The sequence below is a fragment of the Leptopilina boulardi genome, unplaced genomic scaffold (genome assembly GCF_019393585.1).
Source record: "Leptopilina boulardi isolate dan_hultmark-lab unplaced genomic scaffold, ZJU_Lbou_2.1 LbouV2_229, whole genome shotgun sequence".
NCBI lineage: Eukaryota > Metazoa > Arthropoda > Insecta > Hymenoptera > Figitidae > Leptopilina > Leptopilina boulardi.
Window position 1 is genome coordinate 2,280,491 of NW_026137784.1, and position 15,432 is coordinate 2,295,922.

The 15,432-nt window shown below is 24.3% G+C and overlaps 1 protein-coding gene across 9 annotated transcripts in view; it reads left to right on the plus strand.

Moving 5' to 3' along the window:
• Window positions 1–15,432, plus strand: part of LOC127280108 (TLD domain-containing protein 2) — a 140,743-nt gene that overhangs the window by 96,227 nt on the left and 29,084 nt on the right. For 6 of the 9 annotated variants that reach the window (XM_051302929.1, XM_051302931.1, XM_051302927.1 and 3 more), the window contains 9 exons: window positions 430–536; window positions 5,833–5,921; window positions 10,960–11,188; window positions 12,850–12,998; window positions 13,089–13,481; window positions 13,576–13,755; window positions 13,890–14,237; window positions 14,350–14,498; window positions 14,997–15,161. In XM_051302929.1, coding sequence (XP_051158886.1) covers window positions 430–536; window positions 5,833–5,921; window positions 10,960–11,188; window positions 12,850–12,998; window positions 13,089–13,481; window positions 13,576–13,755; window positions 13,890–14,237; window positions 14,350–14,498; window positions 14,997–15,161 — 1,809 coding nt within the window. Of the gene's footprint in view, window positions 1–429; window positions 537–4,456; window positions 4,741–5,832; window positions 5,922–10,959; window positions 11,189–12,849; window positions 12,999–13,088; window positions 13,482–13,575; window positions 13,756–13,889; window positions 14,238–14,349; window positions 14,499–14,996; window positions 15,162–15,432 lie in introns of those variants that run through there. The other 3 variants (XM_051302925.1, XM_051302926.1, XM_051302930.1) reach the window with 2 other exon arrangements.

Below are 15,432 nucleotides of genomic sequence, written 5' to 3' on the forward strand. Positions count from 1 at the left end.
TGAATCAATTATTATTTTTTTTTTTATTGCAGGTACTGAAAATATTAAATTAATTTATAAAATTAGGTCACTATTACGTTCCACGATGTTAATTAGAGTGTTGAAACTCTCCGCTTTTGTAATATTGCTTAAACATAGTTTGTTGTTAGGGGGATAATAAATTAAATTGTTGAGCTCAGTTCAATAACTCGTATAGTTTGATTATATATGCATATTCAACTATAGTGTAAATTAGTTTTTGAAAAAAAAAAAAAAAAAGTTTTTAATTATTTTTTTATAAAAATTTTTTATAATTAATATAAATTTTTTTTTTCCACCACTAAAGAAAGTTTAATAGCAAATTATTGTATACAAATTTTGGAAATATGAAAATTAATAATTCAAAAAAAAAAGAAAAAAATGGAAAATAATATTTGTGCTTTTTTTTAGGAGCAAAAGTCGCAGTGTGGACCATGGATTCACAACTCCATTTGATCTCGATTCTTTGCGAAATAAAGTTGAAGGACGATTTGAATCCATCGACAAAGTTTCCAGAGGTGAGTTATTTAATTTCTTTTTTTTTTTTTTTAAACATTTTTTTTTTTGGGAGAAATTTATTATTTTTTTGCTCTATAAATATATATATAGTATCAGAAAAAATATTAAATGAAAATAAAATTAATTTTTTACCTAAAAGAATATAATTTTGAAAATATTTTTTATCAACTAAGTTGAAATTTAATTTCGCAAAGTATACCCAAGTATTGCAAAAAATTGTGATATTTTAAAATCGCGCGTGTACAAATACAATTATCTCTCTTTTTTTTTAAAAAAAAAAAAAATTCCTTTTCTAAGAAAATAAAAATTGCAATAATTATAAAGAATTTTTTTTTCAAAAAGATAAAAAAGAATACTGTAATTAATTTTTTAAATTAAATTGCAGTTACTTTTTTTTAAATTACAATTTTAAATATATTTTTTATTTTTAAAAAAACGAATTTAAAAAAATTAAAAATAAATAATAATAAATTAAAATTAAATAAAAATTGAAGTAAGGATTACATTTTTCTCACATGCGATAAACTGCATTTGCTATCAAGTGTAAGATAAATATTTGCACTGATTGTGATAAATTTAATAACTATTGACACGTATATAAATATATAAATAAAAGTCTGGCTCATAAGAATATCGTAGTTGAAAACGAAACGTGAGTCTGTTTGGAAACAGAAGTCCAAGTCACACGTGTGTTACTCTACAAAAAGTCACGTATTGAATTACAAAGTTTTAAAATTTTCTAAAGCACTCTCATTCTTTTCATATAGTAGTAAAAAATTCTTTTTAAATAAATTGCTTTTGACTTTATATTTAAAAATATATTTCTAAAATATTTTCTCCTATTTTCTAATTTTCAGTTTCAAAAATAATTTTTTATTTATTTTTTAAAAATTTATTATTTAATTATTTTTAAACATTATTATTAAATTATTTTTGAGCATAATTATTAAATTATTTTTAAGCATAATTATTGAATTATTTTTACGCATAATTATTAAATTATTTTTAAACATAATTATTTAATATAATAATAATAATTTTTAGTTTCAAAAATAATTTTTTATTTATTTTTCAAAAATTTATTATTTAATTATTTTTAAACATAATTATTTAATATAATAATAATAATATTATTTAATTACATAATACATAATTATTTAATTATATATTATTATAAATTTAGTAAAAAAAAGTGCAAGTTTTAAAAGTGACAAAACTTAAAATTTTCCATGGGATGGGAATTATTTTAAAAATTTATTTAATTATTTATTATTGTAAATTGTAAATAATGTTTAATATTCATGAAATTAATTTATAATTTTTCTTACTCATTACGGCCCTGAAATTACTAAAACTATATTAAATCGAATGATAATTGGACTTATTATAAGAATGACTAACCAGTTAATTTGTTTTAAGTATATTTTAAAAATAGTCAAGTGTCGAACGAGTAATACACTGTCAGTGACATTGTTATAAACATACACACTAATGTAAAATCAAATAAAAGCGCCAATTGTGACGTAATTCTAAAATATAATATGGCCGCCAAGGTTCTCGTTGCTCTCTCAGCAGTATAGTCAAGTTTCGCTCTCACTCCGCAAATCTTGTGTCACGTGTAAAGTCTCGTGACTCCTCTCTTTCAGTCATTTATATATATCGTTCAATAATTATCAGTCGCTTTTATTGTGTGTTTAAAAGCATTTTTCTTTTTTTTACATAATTATCATTTTTAATTAGTGTCCTAATTTTGAATTTTAAATTTCAATAGTTCGCCATTTTCCCCCAGTGTGGCGCTTTAATCGATGCTTAAAATTTGCAAAACAAATTATAAACAAGTCACATGTGTTAATTTGACGTTTTTTATTTAAATCTTTTTTCAAGTTTTCTTTTTACTCAATTAATTAAAATGAATTTAGTGCAATTATATTTAGAAGAGAATTCTATGGGAAATTTTTGATATATGAAACAATGGTTTGTTTTTAAACATGTTTTTTTGTAATTTTTTCCTCTTTTTTTAAATTGTTTTTTGTATTTTTTTTTTTAATGAACTGACATTATTTAACTATGGATATAATTTGCATTATTTCACTAGTAATTTTCTACTTTATTTACAATAATAAATAATTAATGAATAAGATATAAATAAGTTTGAAACAATTATATAAATGCTTTTTAGGTTATGTAACAACTTAACGTCAAAATTCTTAATTCTAATTCTAATAATTTTAATTATTAATAATTCTATCTTTATTTTTGTTATCTATAATATTCGCATTGACGTGAGATATTTTTTAATTGTGAAAAATAATATTCATATTATAAAACAACACCTGCAGGATTTAAATTTGCATTGCAGTTAAAAGATATTAGATTTAAAATTTAGATTTTAAAGTGGTTTATTTTTTTTAAATTAATTATTTTTGAAGAAATTTCTCAAGCATGAAAAATGTAAGAAAATACAATTTTTACGTTATTTTTGAGGTTTAATGCTTTAATTTTGTTTTTAAATTGTTAAAAGTGATCGTAAAACTAAAAATATCGTAAATGTTATACCTTACCTGTCATTCTTCAATAACCACACTGTAAAAGATTCCAGACTTATTTTATAACCTCGTGCGTTTAATGTTTTAGAAAAAAAAAGGAAATAAAATTAAAATTCTGTATTAAAATTTACAATTTAATTTAATCTAATTTATTATTTATTTATTATCTCGTGTTAATTTTTTCACATTTTACGCAAGTAATTTTTGTTTTTTATAAATTGACGTTTTAATTTTGATTTTTAGTTCAGTGACCTAATCAATAAAATAATATATATATATTAGAACTTTTTTACAGTCCTATATTATTATTGGAAATCGTTATCAGTGCGTGTCTATTAAACACTTTTAATTATCAATATAATGTAACCTCGTTTTTTTAATATTATCTTATCGAACGTTTCTATATAGATAAAATATAGAATTCGAAGAAAAAAAAAACAGTATTTATAGAAGTGTTAAGTTTTTTTTTTTTTTGTAAATTATTAGCAATAGGCTACAAAAAAAAAAAAAATTGTTTCAAATTTTTTTTTTTGTAATATACATAGTTTTGAAAAAAAAAACAATTAGGAACCTCATTTTCTGAGTCTGCTTTAACTAATCGACTTGTAAGTAATACCGTCTGTAATTAACAGACGCATGCAAAAAGATCTGTAGATACTTAATACGTCTCCAGGACCGTCTCGTAATTTTCAAATACCTCCGTAAAATATATTATAAATACTGAGAATGGAATTTTTTTTTTTCATTTGAAAAAAGAAATTTTCTATTTTTATTAAATTATAAAATTCGACAATTAAAAATATATTCAAGAATTTTTATTATATTTTAAACAATTTTTTTTTTTTTTAGTGACTATTTAAAATTTTCTGTTTTTTTATTTTTATTCTGTGATTTTATTTCAATTTTTTTTTTTAAAAAATGTTATATTTTTTACTCTTATGAATTATTGAAAAAATTCTTATTCGCCATATTAAATAGAAATATTTGTAAAAAAAAAATAATAATTTTAATGGAATATTTATCTAAAAATGGATTTTTAATTTCGTCCGCAATTTTGTGAGAGACGGTCCTGCTTCTGATAATTGAGGTGTGAGAAACTCTCAGTCCCAGTTTCAACTTCTCAACTGAAGCACATGTGACTTATATAGAAAATAAATGAATTTGTCCATACTTGAAATTTTTGTGTGATAAAAAAAATTTATTCTCTATAATTTAAAAAAAAAATAATTAAATTAAAATATAAATAAATATTTTATATTTTAAATATTTTCTCTTTAGATTGTATTTAAAATTAAAAGTGGAAATTTAATATTTTATTTTTTAAAAAAATTTTTTAATTTCCTATTTATTTCAGAAAAAAAATTCAAAAATTTGTGACACATGAATTATTTTTTTTTTTTTTGAAGAATTTTAATTAAAAAAGTGAAATCAAAAAATGTATAAGAAAATTGTGAGTGTTTTATGGTGAATATATGTAATTATTATCACAAAAGGGGGTCAAATTTAAGGAATATGGATTGCACATTTCCTGTATCAGCATCCGAGTGGGAAAATGGGGAATATGAGGCCAAGAATGTTCACATCTTTAAGAAAGAATTGCAAAATTACGTAGTCTATTACGTAGTCCGTGGAACACCTCAATATTTTTTATATCTCGGTATGGTTACAGTTTTTTTTTTAATTCAAAAATCTTTTTAATCAGATTTTATTAAATTTCTAATTTAAATTTAAATTTGAATCACCAAAATTATTTACCAATAATAATAACTCACTTTTCTAATTTAGATTTTAAATAACAAATATTTGAAAAATTTAATTTTTTTCCAAAATTAAAATTCAAAAATTGGAAAATTAACGTTATAAAGAAAAAAATATTTTCCTAACATAATGACAAACAATAATATTGAATTATTTTTATGTTTTAATAACAATGTAACTTGCAAATAATAAAAAAAAATATATGTCCCTGAAAATGATGGATTTGACAATAGAAGGACATTCGCTTAAATAATTTTAATTGCCATTTGAATAACAGTCCTGTATAAAATAATAATAATAATAATAATATGACAAAAGCTCGTGCTCGCAGAAATCAAAAGAAAACGTATCGTTACTCATTTATATTGAGAAAACAATCCGCGATAAATTGAAGATTATTGTCTCTTCTCATCAACTATTTTATAATATAAATTCATCACGAGACTTCATCTGTTGTTTATCACACAAAAAAAAAAAATTTTTCAAACATTGTATAAACAAGTTTAATTTTATGGTTCTATTAAAATAATAATAACGGAAAATTTTCTCTGATTCATGAGCCAAAAGTTTTAAACGTTTAAATGAACGAAATATTTTTTTCAATCTATAAATTATTAAAACTGATGATGTCCATGTAAAATAAAACAGTAAATTAAACAATTATTAAATTAATAATTTCTTTTTAGATATTTAAAACAAAATTCGTAGTTGCAAAAAAAATTTCGTTCATTTGAACGTTCAAAATTTTTGGCTCATTCTGATTCTAATTTCAATTGGTGGAAGAAACAAATGATTGGGAGAATTGTTTAATAATAATTTACGGTTATTTAATTATTTTTAATTTAATATTATTATTATTAATAATAAATAATATTAATAAATAATATTAATAAAATAATATTAAGATAATAAATAAAATATTCAATTATTTGAATTATAAAAATTAAATTTTTTTTCTGAAATTGTAAAATAATGTTTAATTATTTTCCAGATTCCGATAATGACAGCAAGGATAGTTCGTCAGCCCAAGAAAAGAAACATGGCCGGGTATCACAACCCATTAGCACCACCGCTTATACGGTGAGTAATTTGTAACTCGAATTTTCTTTTATCATTTTGTATTCAATAGAATTTTGCTTTCTCTCTTTCCCTCTCTCTCTCTCTCTGCAACCAGGCCGCAACTTAGAAATGTCTCTTAATCTAAAGTTCAAACAGACATCAAAGCTTCTTTTAATTCAAAAAGTTTCCTGGCAAACAGATGGAATTCGTTTTTAATTAAAATTCTTTACTATAAAATTGTATTTAAAAAAGAATTAACTAATTGAAATTTTTTACTCAATTTTTTGTTTTCTACCATTTTTGTTTTCGTATATAAAAAAATAACATTTCAGCTAATTAATAATTCAGTAATTATATAAAATCATAGAACAAGAGCAGCTACATTTTTTTTAATAATTTATGATTGTACTCTAATCTCGAACATAAATTATAAAAAAAAAATTTGCTTTTTTCATTCTGATAGGAAGTGACATTTCCTTTCGGCGAACGGAAATTTTTGGTTCCTTTAACCAGAGATAAAAGAGATGGAAATATTTTTCGAAATTTTCAATTTTTTTTTTATAATTAAAAAATCAAAAAAAATATCAAAATTGAAATAAAAAGAAATTTTAAATTTCAAAAACATCTATTTTCGCTCGATTGATTTTCCGTGAAATTAGGCATCGTTCAGTATAATAGTATTTGCCATGGAATTAATAGATAGTAATAACTAGTAGTGGAGCCATAGGACGAGAGCGCGCGATGTTTAGTAAATCCGCAATAATGTGAGTTATCCGTTAAGAGGATGGGTAATAGACCGTGGGTAATATTAATTTGCTTAATGAAATTACCTGCTGCGTACTTTGCTGGATATTCTCCACATCTGGCTACACGGCTCATAATTTGTTGTAACATGATTACATGAACGTTCCTAGAAAATATATATATATATACACGTATCATAACGAAAATTGATTAATTACAAAAGGTATATTATATCGATCCAACTTGGTAAACAGAATCTCGTGATTCATCGATAAATTTATTTTTAATCATTTATCAAATTGATAAAAAAAAAGAGAAAGAGAGAGAAAAAAAAACTTTATAGATAAATTATCACAAGAACAGTGATTATAATAATAATAATAATGAAATTATCAGGAATTATTAAAATAATCGGATTTAAAAACAGATTTAAAAAATCGGATTTTTTTATTGGATTCGATTAATTAATTTGAAGTCAATAAACTCTTAAATAATAATATTTAATAAAGCAAATTTATTATATTATAGAAGTTTGTCTTTGGAAAATTAATTAGTTGAAATTTAATTTCTAGTTTATTTTATCATATGCCAATATTAAGATAGTTCATCTCTTGTTATATATGGAACGAGGAAAATTTCCGTTAGAGCGTTTGCGAAATTCTAGAGCTCAAGGGGTGAATCAAGGAATGTCACGTGAACGCGAACTATGTATGACTTGTGGCAGCCAAAATTATACCAAAATATATCTACTCTCGTCAATCATTATTTCCTCTTTACAATTTGTTGCAAAATTTTTAAAAATCCATTAGAAATTCGATTTTTACGAAATTTTTTTTTCTGAAACAAAAATTTGCTTTATAAAAATTAATATTAATTATTATATTATATAAAAATTAAATAAAATAGAAATCGATTTTTTTTATGTGAAGTATATACAGAAATGAAATCACTTCTTTTGTATTACTAATTTGAAAATTTGCAATCACAGATAAGATATGAAATTTTGATAAGCAGATGAAAACAGAATTTCTTTTATACACTGATAAAGAGATTTTATCGAGACACGTTTCTCTCATTGATAAAAAAAAAAAAAAAGAGGAAAAATTATGGATATATTTTCATTTATTATATCAGAGAGGAAATAATCTGTCAAAGCAGGAAGTTAAAATGCTTTGTCATTAGGATTGCAAAAAAAAAAAAAAAGAAAATATCGATATTTTCAATCTATTTATACGAACACACGCGGTTGTCATTGACGTTTACGATTTGTGATTTAGGCACATCTGCTATTTCGATATCTATATATATTCACAGAATTGACCCTTCTAATTAATCGGAGCTGTAATTAGGATTGACTTGACCCTTGCAATACGTGTCCGCGTGTTTCTAGGTTACGTATGCCATGCTCCCTTGTCGATGAATTAATTGCTGTTGATTACACTAATCAGACCCCCTCGTCATTCCCTTGCGACAGGCGTGCAAAATATTATTTAGAGAAAATTGTACCAATTTTTTTTTAGTACGCAAAATGGTAAATGTACCAATTAATCCAAAAAATAATTTTCTTTTTGTTAAAACCGATTAATTATTTATAATACAAAAAAGCCTTGTATTATTTATTTATAAATACAAGGCATTTTCATTATTAAATTAAAAATTATATTTTTGTTTAAAATTAAAAAAAAACTTCTCATGGGACATTTCTTTTAAAGATTTTTCAATTTTCAATAATTATTAATTTCATTTTAAATTTTATTGTACAAAATTAAAAAAAAAATTAACTACATTTAAAAATTTTATTCGTAAATTTAAAAACCCGAAAGAATTATCAAAAAAATTGCACTAAAATTTATTATTTTTAATAAAATAAACTTCTCATGGGACATTTCTTTTATAATTTTCTTTTAAATATTTTTCAATTTTCAATAATTATTATTAATTTCATTTTAAATTTTATTGTACAATATTTAAAAAAATAATTAACTACATTAAAAAATTTTATTCGTAAATTTAAATAACCGAAAATATTCACGAAAGAATTATCAAAAAATTGCAGTAAAATTTATTATTTTTTAATTTAGCTGAGAAGGAGCAAAAAAAAAAATGAGAGCACCGAGAGAATTTCAATTGTCTGATGTTTCTGAAAGAGGCTTCCGCTCAATAATAAATTTTTCTCTTTGGGACTCAGAGAATCTGCACGTATAGAAACAGAGATAGAGAAACACTTTTGTGCTGTGAAACTTAGCAGGGAAAAGGGGGATGAAAAATAATACAGTATCTCCGTCTTTTTATTTTATAGAGCAGTGTCAACTTTTTTTTTTTTCACCTTTCAGTTGTCCATTTCTTCTTCTTCTTCTTCTGGCTTTAAAGCCTATTTTTCTCTTTTGCTTTAATATTTAAATATTTCACAAAAACTCGAGTAATGGGTTTTCTTTTCTTTTTGACCATCATTTTCCTAACAATGACTTTATGTGGGACAGGAATTCTAATATATATATGTATATAATATGGATCGGGCTCTTCACCTCGAACAGCGCAAAGATATGAGGAATAGAGTTGGCATGCTAAAGAATCCATGAAAGATTTATTATTGACTTTTATATAGTTTCGTATAGGAACAAGGCTAACAGCAAGAAGGATAAAATTATTACGTTTACAGAACATTAGTCGCGTTTATTGATTCGGTCGTTTTATTTCGTTCACGATGTGTACTGATTTCGTTTGCTGTTCAAAATTACCAGACATTGAATTTTTTTAAGACGCAATATTTTCCAAAAAAATAAAGTTCGAATTTAAACTAAATTTTTCCATAAATTGAATTTTCTGTTCGAAATTTTTTTTTTTTCATGAAATAAAAATTTTACAAAAAATGTTTATCAAAATTAAATGTAGAACTAAATAAAACGCACAAAGATAATAAATTTTTATTGGATTATTTTAAATAATCAAATTTTTGAGAATAATTTTTAATCAAAAATATTATTTCAATTTAATTAGTGTTTAATTTCTCACTTTAATTCAATTTATTTTAGTTCATTGTTTAAATTATACGATGAATTTCTATGTATAATAATTTAGTTTAATAAACTATTTTAATTATAGTTTATTATTAATATTAATTATATTGAAAATAATGCTTACGTTAATTTATAATAATGATACTAAATTAATGGCAAAATTTATTAAAATGTAATTGAAATTACTCGATTTTTCAACGTCGAATACCATAATTTCATATAATATATATATAGGTATATATAAATTCATTTATAGAAAACACGAAATTGTTTCATATAATGTAATTATTAATTATGGATTATTATTCACTGCAGTTGTCATGATGCAAATTTAATTTTAATATATTTCGATATTCAGCATGTGAATTCTGACAGATCAAACGGTTGTCCACTTTTAATTAATATATTTATATATATATATATATATATAGCATTACGTAACGAGCAAAATGTGAATCCTGACTCGATTTTAAATAATAACTTTATTTTTTTCTCTCTCCTTTTTTAAAGAGTGATGAGAGTTGAAAAAATTTTAAAATCACATTAAAATACCTGAATATTGATTACTGATTTAATAAAAAGAAACAGTTTGATGAATATTTTTGAAAATATATATTTTTTTTTCTAACTGGTAGAAAAATTATTTTGAAAAATTTTTAAAAATAATTGTTTTAAATGAAGAAATTATATTTTAACGATTTATTTTTATTTTAAATTAAATAATAATAAAAAGAAAATTTGAAATTCAAGTTTTCAGTATTTTACAGTTGAAAAATATTCATTCACCTTTGGATTAATGCCATTTGAAGATGCTTTTTGCTTGATCTTTAAATCCGATTATCCGTCCATTTACTTGTGGGTCATTTCCGAACAAAATTCTTTAATACTATATATAAAAAAGAAAAATCCTTAAGTCGATTTTTTAGATTTCCGCAAATCAAAGCTTTGTTTTCTCATATTTTATTTTTTTCCCTAAATAAATATGTTATTTCTCTGTTTGTTTTTTTTTCTATATTTATATCTTGTTTGTCTTTAATATGTTTTATTAATGTTAAAATTAATTAATTTAATAAATAATTGTATAAATACTATAAAAGATGATAAAAGTATTGACGCAATTGTTAATATTTGATTTATGATATTTGTCAGTTTCTTATTGAATTATTGTTCTTGTAAAAATTGTTTATTTTGAAAACAATAACTTGACATTGTGAAGCAATTTTTTTTTTTTATAAAGAGCCGAATGAATTATTTAATAGTTAAGAGATGATTGATATTTTCTTTTTCTTTTTTTTTAGGTGGGCGATAGAGATACACTCACATCGGTAGCTGCAAGATTCGACACAACCCCGTCAGAATTAAGCAAACTCAATAGGCTTGGAAGTACATTTATTTATCCCGGTCAACAATTATGGGTACCAACAAAAGGTGAAGGTTGTCTAGGAGAAGGTACGACTGCCGAAGCACCAAGTCCTGATCTTGCTCATGATCATGATTCTCAGGATGATCTTCCACCTGAAGAAAAAGGTAATTGATTTTTTTTTTCGGTGATTTTTGAGTAGAATTTCTTTTTTACCGATTTTTGAATTTTTTTTTATTCGAATTTTTAAGATTTTTTTTTTTTTTGAAACTATAGTTTTTAATAAAAAGAATAATAATAATTTATTCTGGTATTTTTTATTCTTTTAATCAAAGAAAGTAATTTTAATGACAAAATTTTAGTTTATTTTTAGTAAATTGAATAATTTAAAAAAGCTAATTTTGTACATAAAATTTTATTATTTCAAAGAACTATTATATTTTAAATTTCGATAAGTGTAAACTTGACTCTTGTATATATTGGCTAGAATATGTTAATTTTAATGCCTTTAACGTAATATTTATTCTCAGTGTAATAAATTATGTAATAACTTAGTGTAATTAAGTAAATATTTAATTGGCTTTTTTATTACTTTCAATTTTAAAACATTTTTTTCTTTTTACTTCAGATCTAAACAAAAGTAAACAATGCAAGTAATTAAAATTCTAAGTTTTTATTATTTTTTAACAAGGTAATATTAATTTATTCTGAATATTTAATTTAATTAATAGATTAATATTAATAATGAAATTTAATTATTATTTAATTTAATAATATTAGTAATTAATCAACTTTCTTTGATTGATAAAAAAAAATACCAATTGGTAATTAATGCATTAAAAAATTTAAATTACAAGTAAATGAAAATTAATCATAATTAATTAAATAATTAAAAAATGTAGGAAAATATCGACAGGTGTCAAATCGTGAAAAGAATTGTTGAGCAAGGTTTTTTTTTGTAAATTACAAATCCAGGTTTAATTATGCATCTTTGAGTCTAATTGCGTAATTATTAAGCATTAGAGTAGAAATTATTCTGTTTCGATCAGCTGATTCTACAAAAAAAAAAAAAAAAAATCTTTTTACTGGCATCTTTTGTTACTTTGCGTTTGAATGCTGCGAGTACAAAAGTGTAGAGTTTCTTCTAAATGTGAATATATCACCTTCAGAAGCTTATCAGTTTTGTTTTGCATCTGTTCAAATAACTACCGAATTGATAAGAGTCTCTCTCTCTCACAATTGTCTAGAAATAGTTATTCATAAACTGTCTATTCAACTGATAGGACCAATATAAGAAACACTGTGCGGTTATGTTTCAGAAGTCAGGTATTTTATTTTTCTAATTTTAATTTAAAAAAATTATAGAAAAAGTAGAAAAATTATATTTCACGAAAAAAAAAAAAAATTTTTTTTCATTCCATTGTTAAATAATAGTTTTTCTCTAATTTTTTTTTCTTTATAAGCCAATAATGACGAGAATTATTTTAATTTATTTAAATTTTAAATGACCTGCAAAAGGCAACAACTCGTTGAATCGTTAAAACGTAATCACAAAACGTTTAATCGCACAGTTTATATACCATAAAATAGATGTGATGTTTTATGACTCAACTCTTTTTTAAAAAAAAAAAAACGCAGTGTATGACACTTTACAACAGTCTTAAATATTGTCAATATTTTCCATATGGAGAATAAAGTTTCATTTGAAACGAAAATGTTACAAGTTTTTAAAATACGCAGAAAAAAACGTAGTAATGAAAAAAAATGGACTAATAATTAAATATTTATTAAAAAATTATGTCATTTTAAATTTTTTTAAATTTTGTAGAACTTTTGGGTAACCTGAGACCTGTTTCTCCCAAACCAGGACATTTGGAAAGGATTAGAACACCTCAAAATAGTACAGTCATGGACGAAGATGGACCGTATAAGGAGAGGTTTCTTAAAATCAATGTTCGTCATATTACAGATGGACAGGTGAGATTTAATTTTTTGATAATTTAAAAAATTTTAATATTAAATTAAATATTTTAATTTTTAATAATTTATATTCTTTTTTTTTTTTAGGGAGTCGTTGGTGGTGTTTTATTAGTGACACCGAACGCTGTGATGTTTGATCCAAATGTCTCGGATCCACTTGTCATTGAGCATGGAGCGGAATCTTATGGTGTTATTGCACCAATGGAATTTGTCGTGAATGCCGCGATTTATTATGATATTGCACATATGCGCGTCAGTCATACAGAGTCAAATAATCAAGATAAAAAACCAGAAATATATTATATGAAAAAAATTCCACAATCAGGAGCAAGTAAATGTCAATCACCTGGAAAAGATGAGAATTTCCCTGAATTAACAGCTGACGATAGTGAGAGTGTTTGCAGTTGTGCTGAACGTGAAGGTGACGCTTTTCCCAAAGCATTCGAGAGAGATCTCGTCACACCAACAAATCTACAGACCGTAAGAAAAAAAAATTTATTTATCTTTGTTTTTTTAAAATTTATATTGTAATTAATTAATAATAAATATTTAAATTTAAATTTTTTTGTTTCAGGATGAAAATTCGACCAAAGATAAGGAAAAGAATAGCGATGAGGCTGTCGGTGGTCAGGCGGGCAAAACTTTGGAAGAACGCAGGCGTTCGATGTTGGACCATCATTGGGCCGTTCCTAGCAAAGATCGATGTTCGTTGTCAGTGGACGATGAGCAGCAAGACTCTCTTAATTCCGATAAAGTATGATTTTGAATAAAATTGTTAATGAAAATTTTTTAATTTAAAATCGCTAGAGAATAAATCGCTAATTGAATAAAAGAAAATTAATAAGATACATTAAGAAAAAAAAATTGATTTTTTGTTGAATTTTTTAGGTGGATGGAGGAAAACCAAATTCGATTCCCGAGGAAGAAGGATCTCTAGTCAAACAATCGTGCCACGATTCTGGTATCGATATTCGTGATCCAAATCCTCCTCTTCCAATTGTACAGCAAATTCCATCGAAGAAAGTCTATTCGGATGCGGACATTGTTCTCTCAACAGATTGGGTTCCTCCGATTACGATCGCGCCAACGAATGTTACAACAACACTTGACGCTGATTCTGGTATTTGTAGGAAAAAGGCAAGTTCCGTGTCATTTAGTTTAGACAGTAACACCGAAGAGACCGAGAAGGATGACGAGCACAAGGAGGAAGATAAACAAGAGACAAGGAAAAATAAGGTAAAATAAATGAACAAAATTTAAACAAAATATTAAAAAAAAAATGCCAAAAAGAAATCATTTTAATTTAAATTAATTAATTTCTAATTATAGAAATCTTAATTTTTTGCAGATGTTAAAACGACTATCGTATCCATTGACTTGGATGGAGGGCCTAACTGGTGATAAAGAAGAGGACAGTAGATCGAGTGAAAAAATGTCAAGCCTACCAAATAGTGCCGACAGTCAGCATTCTTCCGTTTTTAGCAAGGTCTTCTCCAGGTGAGATTTTTTCTTATTCGCAAATATAATTCGAAAAAATATTGTTAAAAATTTCGTTCTCGTTCGAAAATATTTTTCTATATAGAATTTTAGGCTGCGCCTTATTAAATTGCTCTCTCTATTAATCGAACGAGACACGAAGTTGACATTAATTAAAAATATATAATTTTTTTTTTAAATGCATGAGGCGATTATCAAATTCACTTGAATTTAATTGAACTTCGCTGCAAGCCGAATAAGCAATATTATTAAAAATGCATCTCTCATTTGGTTTTGAGTTTTATTCACAATTTCGAAAAAGGAAAATTTAAAGAATAAAATAAATAAAATTGAAGAATTATTATTAATTAATTTAAGAAATAGGAGAAAAAATATATAAGGAAACGAAATGAGAAATGTTTATTGTTATATAAAGCGGGCAAATTAATGCTTTTAAAGTACTGTCGAAATTATTCATCATGTGAATAACTAAGAATGTGTAATGGTGGTGGAAAAAAGCTCGCCGATCAACCTGGTGAGTGACTTTAGCTCGGGCCTATTCGCTAAAACCCCCAGCGAAGAGAGCGGCGGAGGTGGTCGAGTTGGAGGTACACCTCCACTCACTGCCTCCTCACTCTCTCAGGACGCCTTCGGCAATCCTCATATCTCTTCAAGTATTATTGGGTGAGTTGTTTCGCCATCCAACTTCGTCCAGTGAAATTATCTACCTTTTTTTCCTCTCTCTTTTTTTTTTAATCTCATCGTCATATCAAACTCAACTATATCAAGTTAACTTTGTCCACAGGAAGAAAAATGAGGATCTTTTTAGTTATTTCACATCGTTTCTTTTCTAAAAAAAAAAAGTCTTCTTTCTATAAAGAAAAGTACCTTATCTAGACTTAGTAATAGAAAAAAATAGCTCATTTTAATTACCACAGAACAATAGTTTTAAAAT